The sequence below is a fragment of the Lepidochelys kempii genome, chromosome 18, assembly GCF_965140265.1.
Source record: "Lepidochelys kempii isolate rLepKem1 chromosome 18, rLepKem1.hap2, whole genome shotgun sequence".
In the NCBI taxonomy this organism is placed as follows: Eukaryota; Metazoa; Chordata; order Testudines; family Cheloniidae; genus Lepidochelys; species Lepidochelys kempii.
In genome coordinates, this window is record NC_133273.1 from 12628203 (window position 1) to 12646854 (window position 18652).

General features: G+C 52.4%; 1 protein-coding gene across 4 annotated transcripts in view; it reads right to left on the bottom strand.

The window, feature by feature from the left end:
* Positions 1–1227: 1227 nt before the first annotated feature.
* The window catches only part of C18H1orf167 (chromosome 18 C1orf167 homolog), a 29315-nt gene continuing 11890 nt past the window's right edge, over positions 1228–18652 (bottom strand). For all 4 annotated transcript variants that reach the window (XM_073316938.1, XM_073316936.1, XM_073316935.1 and 1 more), the window contains 14 exons: positions 17652–17833; positions 17056–17242; positions 15889–16099; positions 14665–14834; positions 14387–14510; positions 13904–14058; positions 12454–12662; positions 11426–11570; positions 6853–7120; positions 5452–5560; positions 4966–5203; positions 3960–4095; positions 2989–3099; positions 1228–1772 (listed from right to left, as the gene is read on the bottom strand). In XM_073316938.1, the coding sequence (XP_073173039.1) occupies positions 1713–1772; positions 2989–3099; positions 3960–4095; positions 4966–5203; positions 5452–5560; positions 6853–7120; positions 11426–11570; positions 12454–12662; positions 13904–14058; positions 14387–14510; positions 14665–14834; positions 15889–16099; positions 17056–17242; positions 17652–17833 (2305 nt within the window). In that variant the 3' untranslated portion in view covers positions 1228–1712. The remainder of the gene's footprint in view (positions 1773–2988; positions 3100–3959; positions 4096–4965; positions 5204–5451; positions 5561–6852; positions 7121–11425; positions 11571–12453; positions 12663–13903; positions 14059–14386; positions 14511–14664; positions 14835–15888; positions 16100–17055; positions 17243–17651; positions 17834–18652) is intronic.

Here is an 18652-nt window from a genome sequence, read left to right on the forward strand (position 1 = left end):
CACAGCTGCTGCTGGCAGGGGGGCCAGCCGTGGGTCCCTGAGCACCACAAGCAGGGACTTTGTCTCAAACTGCTGTACACTTGCAGCTAGGGGGAGGCTTGAGCACAGCACTAGCTCAAAAAATAAACAGCCCTCAGGCAGCATCAGTTGTATTTAAACTTAGCAGCTCATGCGGTCAAGGATTCAGTCCCCCCAGGGCCTAGCTGGGCAGTGGGAAAGGCCCATTCTGCACAAGTGCCTGTCCCCAGCATTACTACTAAGGGGGGGGTGCATGAAGCTAAATGAGACTTTTGGCCAAACCTCAAACCACACTGCAGAGTTGATGTGTCATGTCCCCTATGCCACAGTGCACTGGGGGTGTGGGGAAGGAGAAAGATGCCTTCACCAGAACACGGCACTGACAGTTCAAGGCCCCATCACGCAGGGGGATGTATCTGAAACAAGCACCTAAGGGAGCAGCAAGAGTCAGTTGCCTGCTTCAGCAACACCAAATGTTGGACAAACCAGGGTTGCAGAGCTTGGGCCGATGACCTACTGCCATCAAAGACAAGCAAGCTCAGGGCAGCTTCTGGAGGGATTTCAGAATCCCTGCCCAGCTGGGTGAATGCTTTTTGCTGTGAGCACTGGGCAGAAGCAGTTTCTGCATCCTTCTGTCCCTTTAATTTTAGCCTCGTGGGGAATGGCTGATGCCCTGTAATCACCCTCGATAGATCAATCACTGCAGGATCTAATGAGGGGCAGGGGATGGGGGCAGCAATGATTGGGGGCAGACGTGCCCACCTGGCCTCAGCAAAGCTTTTTGATGCTCAGCTGTTCCCAGCAGGTTTCTTCATCACAGACCCATTCAGCAGAAAAAGGACCCTGCGGGAGGCAGAGGGTCAGAGGTTGGCCACCCACCGAAGGGCTTAATGAGGAGCGGATGGATGGGAACACATGCAGGAGCTGAGGGCTGCACAAGAATCCCAGTGGGAAGAGGCAGATCTAAAAATAAACCCCTCTTCAAGCCAGCGTGGGCTGCCCCTAGCCAAGTATGTGACGCTAAGCGGAAGTGGGGGCTGGATGAGTTGGAAGGCTCATACCCACAAGCAGAAAGGGAACTCCTGGGCAGGAGCAGAGTTTGATTTCTCCCCCCCCAGATCAGAGAACTGGATCCTGGCATAGCCTTGGCCAGGGTGGAGCCATTTGTGATACAGGGTCACAGCTGAACCCCTGATTCAAAGGAAAGAGTGCGTGGCAGACCGACCTTTAATCAGAACTCATGTTCAGCACAGCCGGCAGCCTGCAACAGACAAGCTGCGTGCCCCCAGCAGGCCATTGGTCCTGCCCTGCACCAACACAGGCAAGACCAGTGGGCGAGGAGAGCGCCCAGCTAACTCAAGCGAATACGCCCCCGCCGCAGGCCAGGGAGGAGACAGGGTATCCTGTGCTTTGAAATTGAGCCCGGGGCTGGATACACTCTGTTCCGAGGAGTTCCTGGGCTCTTGCCTGGCAGGCCGATGTGGCACTAGCAGAGCAGGGACTGGCTCTGCCAGAAGCTGGTACCCACGGCAGCTGCCCGGCGGAGACAGTTCTGAGAAAGCACCATTGGCCGGCATTCTTGATAAGTGTTCAAAGGAGACACATACACACACACTACCCACGCCCCCCTTCAATACCCAGCCATATTCTCAGCTGGGCCAACGAGGTAAGCTCTGGCCAGTCCCTCCAGAAGCTCAGCAGAGTCCTCTGCCCTCCAGACGGGACACCGTCAGCTGGTGCCACCTTCCAAAGGCCTGAAATGGAAAAAGGGAGAAGTCAGACCCAGGTCAGAGCTGGGTAGCCCCCAGCATTCTGCACTGCAGCCCCAGCCACCTTCATCTTGATGACGACAGAGGGGGACTAGAGTTCCTGGTTTATAGTGCTCCACCTGGATGCCCCGGGTGAGACTGCATGGCCTAGTGGGCCCTGCCACCTCTACACACTGCGTTAGGCTTGGGCCTCGGACTTCTAACAACGGGCTCGGCGTGGCCTGGGCTCATGCAGCAGGATGTGACTGGGATCCCCTTCTTTTACGATAGGGCCCAAGAGCATTTGTCTGGATGCCTCCCTGCCACCCCTAGCCCTGGGGCTTGGCTCAGAGACCTGCCCCTCCGTAGCACTCAGGGAGACTGGCTAGAGCACAGAACCTGCTCCCAAGGCAGAACGATCAAGTCACACCAGCAGAGCCAGCCAATCTGCTGCTCACAGGTCAGTGTTAGACACAGCCTGTTTGTACGTGACCCTGACATTCCTCCACTTTCCTTGCAATACAGCGAGAAGGGGCCTGCAGTGAGATTTCCACAAACAGTTAATCCTGCAGCTTACTCTCCTTCCTGCACCCAGCTGACTGCAGGAGTGGTCCAGGGGGAAAGAACTTCCCCTGGCCCAGGCAAGCACCATGGGCTCTGGGCTGGGTCAGCAGCATCTCCCAACCAGCTTTACTTGCCCTGCTAGTTAGAACAGCATAAAACTGAGTCAGCGTAGTTTGGAAACAGCCTCCTAGTAACAGAGAGCACAGGGCACCTGCCAATGGCGTCGTCACACGCGGAACATGCTAATCCACACACCTCCCTAGACAACAGCAACCCCTCAGCCAGATTGAATAGCAGAGTCTCGGATTACTAACGCTTCATTAACCCTGTGCACCAACAGGCCTCAATCTGCTTTCCTCTTTTCCAATAAGGAACACCCAGAATGGAAATACCCAAAAACCGCCATTCCCTTCAGTGCTCTCTCTGCTCCCTCCTCTTCCTTGCCGTTCTGCCCACCTTCTACCAAGCCTTTTTAGGCTATAAGCTCTTTGGGGCAGGAGGTGTCTCTCACTAGGCATTTGTGATGTGCCCAGCACGATGGGGCACAAACTTGGTTGGGGCCTCTAGGTGCTCCCATAATACAAAAAATTTGTAGTCCACAGAACCGAAGCTTCAGCTACTAACTGGGAGATCAAGCGGACTAGCAGTAAGCTCCTACCCTGGCAAGCAGGCTCCGGTCTTCACCCTTCAGGAAACTCTGGGCCACCCGGCTTTGCAGGTAGCGCCTCCTCCAGATCCTCCAGCCCCATTCCAGCAGCCTCTGCCCAACCTGCGAGGAGAAAAGGCAGCACACAGAGGTTAGCTCCCTCTGCCCAGCACCGTCTGCCTCCTTGGCTTCCAGGTCCCTGCCCCTTCCAGCCCCGTTCTGTGCAACCCCTTCTCTGCTTCACACAATAACTGCCTTTGGCCAAATCTCTCTAGGTCCTCCAGAAGGCCCCCCCATGACCTGGAAATGCTGCTGCAGAGCAGCTGAGCCACCTCCTCCTAAAAAGCTGGCCAGCCTCCCCTCATCACTCACACCACATCCCTTCTACTGAGCTCACAACTAAGCTGAACGCTAACCAGACTCCTGTGGAAAACTGCTCAGTCACTTGGTTTGGGCCATGCATCTCGTTCCCCCTCCTCAGCCAGCTTTCAGGCTGTTTAGACTGCAAGCTCTCTGGGGCAGGGGCCCCTCTTCTTACCCACTGGCAAAGCAGCCTGCCCACCAGCAGCATTCTACGAGCAGTCAGCCAGGGGCCAGAGGCCAGCTGAAGGAGCACACCTGTTGCTGGGACCCTCAGGTGGGGCTCAGAACAGGTCCCAAATAGTCACTTGTCCAAGGAGGAGGAGGACAGAATATGGGGATTGCAGAGGTAAAGGGAGGAAGGAAGACACTGAGTAAGGAGGAGTGTGGGTTAGTAGTTTGTCAGCGGCACAAGGCAGGACTCCTGGGTTCTCACGCCACCCCTGCCAGGAATTTGCTGTGTGACCTTAGGTGCAAGCCACTTAATCCTCCCTGGGCCTCAGCTTCCCCAGCTGTGACGCGGGGATGGGGACTATCCACTCACCTCCCGGGAGGGTGGGGCTTTGAGAGGACAGACCCTGCAGGAGCATTCCCCTCGTGGATGGGCCCAGATATTCACTCACCAGCGCCCGCACGATCAGTGCCGTCCTGCTGGTGTCCTTCCACCGCAGCCACCCGCTCTCCAGCGAGCGCATCCTCCTGCCGGCCCGGAACTGGCGGAGCAGCACGTTGCATTGCCATCGTCTCAGGTACTTCGTCCTGGAGGCAGAGAAGGAAAAGGAACGTGCTCGTACTGATGGCTGCACTCACCCCAGCTGATGTTCTCCCTCGGCACAGACACAGCCGGCCTGACTGCTTCCCGAGGGCCTGACGCCGCTCCAAGGCCAGGATCGAGTGACGCCGGCAGTTCTTACCTCTAACCCACACTCAGCTCCTTACATCTAGTGACTGGAGACTTGTGGCCAGAAAGGGTGCAGTGGGAGGAGGGGGGACAAACTGAGACTCACTGCCCCCTCCTCTAACAATGACACAAGGCTCATCCCTGCTTATCTGGTTAGCACATTTAGTGCAGATAGGGGGGTTCAGTTAACAACGCTGCAGGGTTAAGGCCTCTATTTATCCACTCGATAGGTACGAGTTTCCCCCATGCTGCCCTGCCAATGTGCCTCAACGCTGACCTTGTATCAGGCCTGGACTGACACCCCCATCTTACTCTGCATGTTCCACAGCTTTCGGTCACTGCCCTCCTGCTCCAGATTCGAACCAGTGACCATCACCAGTCCACTGCCCCCGTCCCCTTCCCTGCTTCGGAGCCCCCAGAGCACAATAAATTGTTCATGGCGATTCCTCATGCTGACTGCCCCCCAGCAGAAGTATGGAAGCTAGGCACACGCACATAAATGCGACCTAAGAAATGCTCCTTCCATTTAAAGAGCCAGGCCCTATGGTCAGGGCCCCCATTGGGAAGGAAGAAGAAGAACGGGGATTTCAAGGTCTTGCTCGGTCAGATACGTCCATCTTCACGACCCAACGCTGACTGAAGGAAACAACCTGAAGGTGACAACACAGTTACCAGAGATTCCTTCTCCAGATCCCTTGGTGCTGACCGTGTTCAGACCCTGTGCTTACCCGAGCCGTTTTCTATACTGCTCATCTGGTACCAGCTCGGTGCCACCCTCCTGGGGCCAGGCATGTCCAGGTGCCCAGCCCACCACACGAGGCCTCTCCAGAAGCTGATGGACTGGCAGCCTCTGTGTCCTGCTTTGGTTTCTGTAGATCACCAGCCAGCAACGAAAGGCGCTGGGAAGGAGCCTATGGTAAGTCGCTGTGCTTGGTCCAAGATCCCTTTTTCTGCATTGTCTCGGCTCTGTGGAAGGAGACACAGCAATCACACAGGGCATGCCACCGTGGCAAGGAAAAGAGCCGGCAGGTGCTGTTCTCCCTTTAGCTCCAAAAGCCCCCAAAACAGACCACAGCCACCATCCTATTCAATTAATCATTTACAGAAGAGCTTGAGTAGATGGCTCCTTTCTAGACAGATACCCCCATGCTCCAACAACGCCCTGCTGTTCCCTGTATAGCCCCCAGACAGGAGGAAGCGGATTTGATTCTTACTGATTGACCAAGACAGGGGCATTTTCCTGCACTTCCTGGCTCCTATGAGGGTGCCCCGCTGCCGGGAGCTCTGGGACAAGGCAGCAGCTTTCGTCCAGTAGTTGCAGGCCTGAGGATAGAATTTACAAGGCAGCCATCAAGACCTAACACAAAAGCAAGGAGGGGGGAAACCCCCCCCACACACACACACGGTAGTCACACAAGCTGAGCCCAGGTGTGACACACCATGGTTCAGATCCCAGCAGGGCTGACTAAATCCTTAAAAATAAATGGAGTCTCGTGCAGTTTGCTGGCTGTGGGCCTGTCAGAAAGGACTGTGATAACCAAGGTCCGGTCTGCTCTGTGCAGTAGAAATTGTCCCGCGGCACCTTTCTTAGGAGCAGAGGATTTGTTCTAGTCCTTTTGGCTTGTGTGTTGTGCACAAGCTGGTTGCTGCGTTTCAGCAGGGAAGCAGCAGGTCTATAGCCTGAAAAGTATTCAAGCAGAGTCACCGTCCGTCACGTAGCCAGTCACACCATCAGAGCCCGTGTATCTAAGTTTTGAGACAAGCCCCATCGCCAGTCTCTGAGCCAAGTCACCCATCTGGGCTCTTCTTCAGAGAACAGAGAGTTGTCTCATACATAGGGCTCTACCAAATTCACGGCCATGAAAAACCCGTCACGGACTGTGAAATCTGGTCTTTTGTGTGCTTTTACCCTATACTATCCAGATTTCATGGGGGAGATGTGTATTTCTCAAATTGGGGGTCCCGACCCAAAAGGGAGTTGCGCGGGGGGGGGGGGGTTTGCAAGGTTATTTTAGTGGGGGGGTCACGGTATTGCCACCCTTCTTTCTGCAATGCTTTCAGAGCTGGGTGGCTGGAGAGTGGCAGCGGTTGGCCGGGCGCCCAGCTCTGAAGGCAGCACCCGCCAGCAGCAGCGCAGAAGCAATACCAGACCGTGCCACCCTTACTTCTGCACTGCTGCCTTCAGAACTGGGTGATGGAGAGTGGCGGCTGCTGACTGAGGGCCCAGCTGTGCAGGCAGCAGTGGAGAAGTTAGGGTGGCCATACCAGACCCTGCCATCCTTCCTTCTGCGCTGCTGCTGGCGGCGGCTCTGCCTTCAGAGCTGGGCTCCCGGCCAGCAGCCACAGTCCTCCAGCTGCCCAGCTCTGAAGGCAGCAAGGCCACCAACAGCAGCACAGACGTAAGAGTAGCAGGACCACAACCCATCCTAAAATAATCTTGCGACACGCCCGCCCCCAACTCCTTTTTGGGTCAGGATCCCTCCTGTTACAACACTGTGAAATTTCAGATTTAAATTGCTGAAATCACGAAATTTACAATTTTTAAATCCTATGACTGAAATGGACAAAATGGACTGTGCATTTGGTAGGGCCCTACTCATACAGAACCTGCTCACCTGTTTCACCACAGCCATGGAGTCTAAGTGCAGGGCTTGATGCCCCCTAGTGGCCACTCTCCAGCGCTGAAAGGATTTAGCCCAAGCAGGTCTCTGTTGTTTGCTGTCTCTCTCTTCTTGTTGCCACTTCGTAGCTCTCAAGAATTCCATCCTCCAGCGGGCAAAACACAGTGTGAGGCTACGCTGCTGCCTGGCGAGCGCAGCCTGGGTGAGGGCTTCATGCTGCGTGGCTCCACGCCTGGTAACCTGGAACCAAGCAACTAGGACCCTGGAAAAGAATCCACAATCACTGGTTCCTGAAGTAACATTTCTGTATCAGAGACAAGCAGGCACCAGTCCGAGTCTCCTCTACCTCGTATCCTATGGGGTTATTTACAACTGCTCAAAGCAAATGCAAAAAGCTACCAGATCAGATTGCTCAGATTGGGGATACACCCACTTTCACCCTGTGCTGTCAAGTACTCCTGGGCAAAGGCACTGGGAGGATGAGGTCAAATAGCTCCAGACTTCTGGACTGTAGCTACTTTCTGCTGAATGCTCCCAATTACTTCACTTAGCCTTTCCCAGAAGGTTGCCTACCTGTACTTCCTGTGATTGGGGGAACATCAATTTCCTTCTGTCACATTTTAATGATAAGTCTTTGGAGTCCGTATTAATGCAAAGGCGCCTACAGAGTGAATATCATGCTCACAAGAAGTGTCCGAGCAAGAGCCCTGGATACTAAAACCCTGCTTTGCCCACAGAACAGATCCTGCATGGACACAAGCTACCACCACGCTGCCCTGCCGCTGCATTGAACCCCAAGAAGTGGTTCTTTCAGGTCAGGGTTGTGAAGGGAGATCAGCCTCTAGAGTCTATCAGTCCTGGCCTCTCTGCCAAGACTGTTTCCAGTGTCATCAACTGGAGGCCACAGTGGTGGATTAGCTGTGAGGGGGGACTCTCTCCATGGGGAACTGGAGCGAGAACACCCAACACTCATTTCAGATAGAACACTGACGAGCTATCACAATACTTGGCTGTTACACATGTGGGCTGGATTGGAACTGGTTGATTAGAAGTGAAAAAAGGTGGTTTTATCTCTGCTTTGTTTAGTATACGGCTCAGTTACGGGTTTGTCTATGCAGAGAAACTAGGCACAAGAGCTATTCCACAATAATGTTCTGTGTGGATGCTCCTATTCCAGAATAGCTATAGCACTTTCAATTCCCACCCTACCTTATTCCAGAATAACTTCCCCTTGTAGCCAAACAGTAACACACTGACACGAAACACATCAGAGCCTTCCGCTGCAGCTTCACCGGCCCATGCGTTTTCAGATTCTGGCCTGCTCCTTTGTTCCTCGTTCCCCCAGAGTTCCCATTATGCAAATCATCCCCTGCGCTGTAGGATTGAGGTGTAAATATTCTCCACTTGACGGGTCTCTCTGGAGATCAAGAGCATCTATAGTGGGTTATCCTAGCATGAAAAATGCCCCCCTCCGGAGGCGGCACAGCTCAGCCTGTAGCATGCCCAGGTGGGAAATCGGGAAGTGCTTCCTTATCAAAGACGCGCTCAGTGGAAAGATTATTGATAGACAGATGCGCTGCAGGCAGACGAAAGATTGCATCTCTCTCAAACATACCTTCTGGGGCGGTTGCTACATGGACTGAATTGCTAAACCAGTCAGGGTGAGCTTGTAGGCACAGGATATTTGTTTCTGCTGCTTTCTAATGGAAATTTGGCCCCTCACAAGAAAATCTATTCGGGCCAAATCCTGCAGTCCCAGAGCAGGGCTGGCCTTTCAGTGCACTGTAGCAGGATCCACATGGGGCAATAGTGGGTGGCCAGCTGGTTTGCAGAAGAGTCTCATGCTGGCTTGCCGTGCAGTAACTTGCCCCGTAGACAAGCCCCAAGTCCTTATCCCTGTTGACTTCAACGAAAGATAAGTACAAAATAGATGCTATATCATGCCAATCGTTTATATGGAGAACTCCTCATTGTTCTGCTTAAAATGTGCTGGTCCCGGCTGACGATCTCAGGGTCTGGCCTTTAGCTTGCGGCTCTGAGACAGACTACCAGCTTTACCTAGGGTTTAAACCACAATCCAGGTAAAAGGGGTCAGGATGAGATGTTTGTGATACTTCAGTGTATAGTTTCATGTCCTTGTGTTCTATGGACACTGCTTCTCTCCACAGGATCCTTTATTCTGATTTTTCACGCTAACAGAAATGGAAGCCAACCCGTCAGGTCCAATTCATCCCCAAATTTAGATTTTGTAAAAAAGAGATTTCACAAGAGCTCAGGCCATCAGAAGTATTCCTGTGCAGTGGGTACTGTGCAACTCCAAGGGAAGAGGGGCTTGCTTTTTAAACAAAGAACCATCTCTCTTGTTGTGTTTGCAACACACACACTGCAGCCCTGAGTTAGCGCAGGAGGGCTGGCAAGCGAAAGTGACGAGGGACAACCGTGACTTGTTTATCTGTGCTGCCTGCGCTGAGAAATGCAGAAATAGGGGATGGCAAATTAGAGGTTTTAATAATCTACCAAGTTATTTGTAACACAGTAAAAGAGAGGAGCACTTGCTTTTTAAACAGGATTTTTAACCTGATAGGGTGAAATTCTGACCCTAGTGAAGTCAATGGGCCTCAGTGGGACCAGGATTTCACTCAAAGTGGAAGAACAAAAATTCCCCTGTACCCAAGGCATGTCGAGTTAATTTTATTAATCCTTCGGGGTTAGTGAAGCCTGCACTAAGGACCTCAACCTCCACCCTGCAGCCATCACTTCCAGTGTTGCCGGGACAGTTTAGTCGGATCTTGCCTTGAAGACCCATCTCTATTAGGTAACCAATTTTACAGGCCCTCAGGTGATCGCTTAAGGCAGGTTTCACTGTAGTTTGATAATGGTGTCGCTCTCCCCAGTCCTCTCCTCACTGCTTGCTCACAACCTTGACGTAATCTGCTCTGCTGCACACGGACAGCATGTGCTGGGATAGCCACAGATTCCAGTACTTCACTGCACAGCCCTCTTCTCTTTCCTTCCGGATCTCCCAGGACACCTGTTCCCTTTGCCGCAGGGTCTGCTCATACCAGGAAGAGCGAGAGGACGGATCCGCCTGTCTGCCCCACGTCTCCTGCTGAGCACCAGCTTACAGCTCTGAAAGGCCCGCAGGGTCTGTGCCTGTAGAGATGACCATCAGCTCTCCTCTGCAGTACTGTACGTCTCCAGAGGCCAGCAGCTTTGTGGGCAGCATCCTCCTCCTGCTTGTGGGCTTGGAGAGCAGCGGCTTGACGGACTCTGAAGATTCCTTTCCTCTCAGCAAAGACTGCCTCTTCCCGCTCCAGCCAGCCTGAAAGGCTCGGAGGTTCTGCCTGAGTCACGGGCGCATTGACACTGTCCCATGCCAAGCTCGGAGATGCCTTCACAACAACAAACCTCTACTCTGAATACACCAGGTAGGGGGAAGGATTCAAACTGTGGGAGAGTCAGATCCACCAGAACAATCACCTTCTCCACAGATTCTTCCTACCAGCCCTACTCCCAACACACTCTTGGATCTTCTTCTCCAGCCCCATTCAACAGACTCTTCCCTCTTGGCTGAGCAGATCTTTCCTTCCTGCCCTGCTAGACGGACTCCTGCAGAGAGATTTTGTTTCTCAGGCACTCACTGCTGCCTGGGCTCCCCTCTTGCTGCCTGGGCTGGGATCCCAGGGATCCAGTAATAATTCCCTTCTGTTAAAGGATCTTCAAAAGGAAAAGCCTCTTGCTTTCGGCCATCAGAGAGCTGCACCTGGCTTAGCAAATACAATTGCCTAGAGCAGAGGCTCCTGAATTGGTACTGGCCACTAGGGGTTTATTAACCGAAGCCAAATGGCTAGAAGGCAACCAATTAACCTTTCTAAAGGTAGTGGGGTTCCTGGCAGCCGATCGAGGGGGCACAGATGAGTCATTAGCAAGGCCTAGCTGTTACTATGTGTGCCCTGACACCTTCAGCACCGAGACTGGAGTGCCAGGCTGCCAGTGCCTTGTGTGCACAGTGGGCCCGATTCATCCCCAGTGTGACCCCATTGCCTTCACTGATTCAATGTAGTCTCGCAAAGGAGAAAGACAACCTAGAGAGAGCTGTTCAAAGAGGCTCCAATGGGACTGACCCTTTGTGGCAGAGATCAGAAGAGATTCTCTTGCTGAGGCAGAATAATCCTCCTCCTCTTTGCTCTCCCAGTCCAAGAGGAAATGGTCTAAGACATAAGAACTGGGCAGGCCTTCACAATCGCTCCCTCAAGCTGGGTCACTTCTCCCGGGATGCCTTGTCCAGTCAGGCGCATGCTTTCTCTCCGACTTCCTGAGAAACATCCAGCAGGGAGTGCTAGGCTATAGGTCACAGGCACCCTGAAAGAGCTCTGCCACACCAAGTGCTTCAGCAGCGAAGCAGGGGCAAAAGAGCGGAGGACGGGGAAGTATTTCTACAGAAACATCATTCATGTAAAATTCCCCTGAACTTTCACATCCAGCTCTACCCCGCGCAGATCAGATCCAGCTCTAGTAAATTACATTTCTGTTCCCAGGAAAGGCCTCTCAGGGGGAGCAGACAAACCTGCGCAAGAGGAGACGCTTCCAGCAGCAAGCAGCACTTCTCCACTTCACAGCTTGGCAGTGCCAGGCCTGCAGGACTGTCCTCTTCCTCCCCTGCGAGCTGTGCTGGGCCCAGTGCAGCTGCAGATCCCTCAAGGTGCACTGCTCTGGAATGGAACACAGGAGTCAGGCCAGAGCAGCCCACGAGATACAGCCACCTCACCAAGGGCAGGCAACAGCACAAAGACAGAACGGATCTGACGCATGCCCCGCACTCTGACAGACAGACTTGTACAGGCTTTGAAATCATTCCTTCCACACAAGCAGCTAGACAGGCTTTTAGAAAAAAAATTCCTAGCAGTGTGGTCTAGTGGTTTGACAAGGGAATGAGGAGTCAGGACTCCTGGATTCATCTCCTGCCACCAGCACATTGCGTTATACTGGGCAAATCACTTTGCCGCTCCTCTGCATCTCAGCTACCCCTGCTATAAAAGAGGATCCTTCCCTACCTCCCTGGGCATCATGGGAACTTACTGTTTGTAAATCACTTGGAAATCCTCTGATGAAGGGTACTATGGATGCAGGATTCTTACAGACTGCACAGGGCTGTATCCTGCTCCCACTGAAGCCAATGGAAGTTTTGACAATGACTTCAATGGGAGCAAGATCCAGTCCATTATGTTCAGTTCAAAACTGTGGTCACCCAGGACTTCCAAGTTGTCTCTACACATCACAGCCACTTGGAACTTTATAGTGACAGCAGGAGTAGAACTCAGAGCCTCCTGGTCCAAACTACCCGAGCCAAAGGAGAATCTCCATTAGCTATAAGCAGTACAGGGCATGTGACTCACAACCAAGCAATTCTGGTTGCAACCAGTAGAGGGAAGTGGTGCACATACACACTAATCTGTTCATTACTTCTGAGATCTGCAGACCAACACTAGGACTACAAGCAGGATTTCCTCCCAACCTGTTTGATATCATAATATCCTTCCCCTTCAGCCCCTTCTACACAGCATTCAGGGCCTGTTATGCCATGGCGTAACTCACTCTGCCAGCAGGTATGCCAGCACTGCAGGGCATCTGCTGCCTTTTGGCGGATCCAATGCCTGAATCGCCTGTCAGCTTCCACTTTCTGAGTTAGCCTCCGCTTCCACAGGTCAAAGGCAGCCTGGCAGCAATGGAGACCATGTTGTCTGGATGCCATGGCTTTCCGATTCTTATCTTCCACAACCCACTTGTGCCAGCCAAGAAACGCCCTGGGGTTGGGGGGAGGATGTAGGACACGTGAGAGGCTGGAGGAGCAGCTCGAAGAGATTTACTTTTGTATGTTAAGTTTAATGAAATACCCACTACTGGTGGGAGATTTCACTAACTTCTGGAATTACATCCAATTTGTTTTTAAACAGCAACCAGCTAAAGTACACCTGGAATGTTACTTGGTATTACTTTGCTGGGGGGAGAGTTCATACCCAACGTACTCACACTTGGCATGTGTGCCATGTCTCCCAGTCAAGAGCTCAGTATTTGACAAGCATTAATTAAGCTTCACAACACCTTGGGGAGTGGGCGTTAATATCTTCCCACATTACAGGTGGGCAGACTGAGGAACAGAGGTTAAGTGACCTGCCCAAGGCCACAGGTGAGTTGGTGGCAGTGCCAGGAAGTGACCGCAGGAATCAGGACTCCTAGTTCTCTGCTCTAACCAGGAGACTATGCTGCATTGTACTTGACAATGGTGGAATGTTGGCTTTGACTTTTCAGCTGACATTTGTTTAAAACTGCCTATGGATTTAGACATACAAATCCCATACATTCAATGGAAACCATGTGTCTAAATCCCCTAGGCGGTCTTGGTCATCTGAGCCTTCATGTTTTGGGGTTAATTTAGGCCCTAATGTTTCCTAATTGAGACACTTTGCTCAGTGCAGCTCAAAAAGGATTGGTCACCTACACAAACGAGAACAGTGGTGCGGGAGGGGACCTGCACCTGCTTCCTGAAGCACCCAGCACTTGCAGACAGCGGACAAGCTGGTCCACTGCTCTGTTCAGACTTGCCAGTCTCTACGAGGAGGTTCTTGGCCCAAACTAAAATGAGGGGTTCTGGAGAGGGGGAAATGAAGGAAAAGAAATACATAAGGTGGGGGAGGGAACCCTGGAAAAGCAAATCCTAGGTTCAATTCAGAGCTCAAGGTCCAGTTGGCCTAGTGCACAGAGCACAGGGCTGAGACTCAGGAGACCTGGGTTCCATTCCTTTAACTGCCACTGGCCTGCTGGGTGAGCTTGGGCAGGTCACAGCAGCTCTGTGCCTCAGTTTCCCCCTCTATAACATGAGGCTAATGATACTGACCTCCTTGGTAAAGTCCTTTGAGGTCTATTGATAAGAAGAGCTAGGGATTATTACTATTGCTATTTTCACCCAATAGACATTTCGACAGATGCTCTGGAAACAATTACTACAGAGTGTCAGAAAAGTATAAACTGGCTCTGGGGCCCATACCGGGACAGCAGAACGAGCCTGCCATGCTGCTGGATCTTTAGATGCTGCTGAGTCTGAGTTGACCAGACCAAGAAATATCTCTGCAGGAGTCGTAGATCTGCTTGGTACCAGAGGGAGCCACAGGGACTCTCCAGTTCCTCTCCAGAACTGTAACCCTGTAATGCAACAAACCAGAAAGGGGTCTGAAGTCCAGCACAGACACTGGACCCCATTCATCCTGCTTGCTCTTAATGCTGCTGTGACCGCACTCACCACTGCCAAACTCCTCCAAAGTACCCCTTCAATTTCTGAGTACCAGGAAAATCTCCCTGCTCATCTGCCACTGAGGCTGGCAAGAGGAGGGGGACGAGATGTGCAGAGATCTGCCAGTCATGGGAACCTCTTTGCCCAACTGAGAGCAGACTGGTGAGGGGTGGGGTTGGCAGGTGATTAAACCCAAAGACTTTTCCATAAATTGAGCAGCACGGAGAAATCCTTCACTACCTGCAGAGCGTCACCTTGGAACTGCATTTCTTCCCATGCGAAGTAACTGGTGAGAGGCTCGATCCTGCTGTCTGGTCTCCACAGTGCCAAAGCTTGGAGCTGGCCTCCCATAAACGGATTCTCTCTGCAAGACACAAGCACCAGGCTGATATCTCTTGACAAGCAAGGTAAGGAGAGAGCAGCTGGAGGGGCACTGGGCTGGGAGTCAGGAGAAAGGCAGCCATCCAGGCCATGTCTATCCATACAGAAGAGCCACCTCTTTCCAGGATCCAACTCACCCGACTCGGGGACTCTGTGGAGGAGTGGAGGCCTCTCCCACCAGCTCAGCTGGAACCACTGGGCAGCAGTGCTGCTGCAGAGAGCAGACAGACCGGGACAGGTGTGTGGTGTCCTCGGAGGTCATGAGGGAGGAGAGGCTGTTCTGACTGCTGTCACAGAAGCTGCTCTCCTGGTCAGAGGAAAGCACAAGGCTATGAGTTTAGTGCTCTGAGCAACAATCCCTCTGCTAATGACCTCTAACCTCTACGTTCACTCCTCTTTGCAGCGGAGCTTGGGGAGATCCAAGATGCATCCATCCCTCTGCTGCAGGAAACACTCGTCAGCCGCTATGTGTACAGGAACGTGGGCACACCTTTGGTGGAAAATAGACCTCTAACTAGCTACTATCTGCCCTGACCATGGATTGTCCCAGTACTCTGCATAGTCAGCAGGCGAGTACAGCAAAGCCTCCCATCTTGATGGCTCCTCAGAGGCTGGCAGCATGGTGGAAAGTAGAACAGAGCCCAGCAGCTCTGCAGTCCGTTTCCCATGGCAGCCAAACCAAGAGGTCCATGTATCCCCTCCCACAACTGGCAGAGATCTCTGTACCCTGTGCCTTCTAGCTGCCATGCAGTGAGTATACAGCAGAACCCACCCACCATCAGCTGCCTTGTGCCTGCCCTCTAACCCCTCACTTAGGGGACTGGCGTGACCGTATCTGCCTCTGAGGACACTTAGCACATGGATTCCCCGCCATCAGAGCCTTCAAGTCTAAGGCCAAGGCAGATCAGCTTGTTAGTGTGGGGACTGTGTTGAAGTAGAAACTTTAGAGTCAAATCCCAGCACTTCAGTGCTGTAAGGCAGTACCCCATCTGTACTGAGCCCTTCTGTGCCTCACTTTCCCCATCTTTGAATGAGGACAATCATATTTACCCATCTGGGCAGGGCACTTTGGGATCCTCAGGTGAAAAGCACAAGGTCAGTGTGACGTTGGCATGGTGATGGTGAAGCACAGAGTGGTGCAGTGGCTTGCCCAAGGCTGCACAGCTAGTCAGTGGCAGAAATATAATCTAGGTCTCCAGACTGCCAGTGCACTGCTTTCACCACTAGACAGGACTGTCTCAAAGTATTATCAGCCTGAAACAGACCCCCAAGGTCCCTGCTGGATCTGAACTTCCCTGCTTTTATATTTGCATCAATACTTCCCTGCAGCACAGAGAGGACTGTCAGCAGGACTCCCTCACCTTTTCCAACGAGCCATGGGAAACAAGAGGAGCAAGAGCGCTGCTGTGGAAGCCGGAAGAGAGAGAAGACTCCTCAGAATCCAGCAAGGCAAGAGGCTCCTCAGGAGGTGCCCTGAGATTGTGGTTCAGAGGATTCAGCTGAAGAGTCCTCTGGCGCCACTGTCTCAGAGCGTCCCGCAGTCGGTGCTGCTCCAAAGCCTGAGAGAAGGAACTGAGGAGAAGGAGAGGGTAAGGAGAAGTTTGCACAATGGCTTAGCGGACTGGTGCTGGCTAAAGGGTCTTTCACCTCAAGGTTACCCATTTAAACCCAGCCCAGGTGAGCAGTGACGAGTTACCATGGGTGTGGTCTGACCAGGGAGCCACCTGATGGAATCCACCATGGTAACTCGCACTAATAGCCCCTACGCTGGCAGTCTCAGCAGAGAGGCCAAGGACTGAGTGGAACATGGAGACTGCTCCGCTCTCTAGATCACTGAGACATGCTGGTGGGGCAAAGCGGGGAAGCCTGTCCCGTGCTGATTTCTGAATCGATGGGTGATGGGTTCTAGCATCAGCGTCCACCCCTTCATTTCCAGACTCAGGGCCTGCCCCTGCACTGCAGCAGCAGGTCCTGGTGAAGGTCCTTGAAGAGCCAACAAACTGTCCTTTGGAATGTCTGCCCTTCACACAGTGACGTACCTGGTACCGTGGGCAGCAATGAAGACATCTTCCCCATTGTACTAGATATACGACACAGGTGTGTGTAGCATAATCTCTAAAAGTCAGAATCGACGAGAAGGAAACCTCACACGCACGTTTCAGGGGAGTACCGCAAAGGCACCTTCGGCAGCAATTCCTCCCCCCCACTCCTAGAGAGTGCCCTCTCCTGGCACAACCACCCAGAGCCCCTCCTGGCACCGTCTTTGGTTGGCATTGATAGCGCACATACACAGACCCACTCTGGAAAAAGGTCTCACTGGGACACAATAAGCCCCTAATAGGCTTTCAATAGGTTAGACGGATCCCTTCAGTTCATTTATTTGAATGTAATTTCATCTGTGTCATCAACAGAGAGACTCTACGGCAGACACAATCTGAGAGGCAAAGTGATTTCTTACTCAGGGACCCAGAGGAAATCTGGACCCCAAGAATCAAGGTGTTCCCTAAGCATTTGATCCTAACACTCACTTAGCTCGCTGTTGCTGAAGGAGCCTCGCATTCCACAGCAGAAATATCCTCTGGAGCTTCATTCGCTGGTAGAGGTCATCTAAAGAGACACCTCTTTTCCACAGGTGGCTTCTCCTTACAGCCAAGCATAGCTGAGCTTCATCCTCCTTCACCGCAGGCCCACTGGCAGCTGAGCTAGCTTGTTGTCCTTTACAGGTCACAGACAGACAGGAGAGAGAGAGAAACCATTTGTCAGGAGTGACTCTTCAGTGCTCAGAAACTCAGCCTGACACAGGGGACAGCCACCGACTCCCCCACCGCACAGCTTCCTTTCTAGATCTCAAAGTAAATTATTGCCAGGCTTTCTTCTAGACTTATCAACAGGATCTCAAATCTTCCTGCAGCAACACTAATCTGGCCAAGGGGGACAACCCTCTTCCTGACTCGGCACTTCACGTTAGGATCACATTCCATCTTGAGGGTAGCCGACTTGTCTCATGCTGCCCTGCAATAAGCTTCCATCCAGTCTCCAGTGCGCCACATGGAGAGGGGAAAATGTAGAGGCACATTAGTATCTTCTGATCTTAAGATGACTAGATAGGCCCTCAACGCCTCACCATAACATCTCCTCTGCCTCAAGATAAACAAGTTCACAGCTGTCATCTTGTCCACTTCTCTGAGCTGCAGCATCAGGACCCATTGCTGGAAGCACTTCCTCAGGGACTCGGCCCTGTGATGCTCCAGGTTCTGTCTGTACAATGCCTTCCGCTCAACAAACTGCCTCCAGGCACTGAAACACCTGAGGAGACCAAAGAATAAAATAAATCAAGCGGCAACAGCTGGTTCTCTGGTTATTTCTGCCATGGAACTTTTGTGAATCAGGCGTCTCTTGTCCTTAACTCATTCCTGGAGTGCTTGGGTAATGTAGGGGTCTGGGGAGAATGCCAAGCATCTTCCACTTCTAGGTCCAAGGTCTGAGTCCAGACCAAGACATCTTACCATTGGATGGCTATTGGATGGCCTACATGAAATGAATTGGGGGTTTCAGGCCAGTTCCCAATGGATGGGAATCCACTGAACCCAAACTGTAACTAGCAACTGGCCCCCTTATTGACAGTCTCAACAGAAAAGTCAATAACTGGATGAGCCACAGAGATGGAAGTATCCTCTCAACCCTCGTTGTGCTCTGCCCAGGTCAATGGTGAGGCCTCTGAGTGGGGTTGTGCAGGGGAAGCTTGAACCAGTATGGCCTGTGCAGTACCTGGTCTGTGGATAAACAGAGGATTCAAGCAGACGGGACCATTGCAATCATCTACTCTGCTCTCTTGTATAACACAGGCCATAGGAGTGCCCTGAATTAATTCCTGTTTGAACTAGAGCAGATCATGTACAAAAGTATCCAATCTTGATTTCAAAATTTCCAGTGATGGAGACTCCACCCCAACCCTTGGAAAGTTGTGGTAGACTTCGGCCTACAACACTAAATTCATACACACAACACATTTAGTCTTCAATGTCGGTGCTGTGAGAAAGGGACTGGGTGAGGCACTATCGAGTGAAGGGAGACCCCAGTGCTATTACCGTACCAGCCTTTTTCACTTCTGGAGACCTGGGTTCG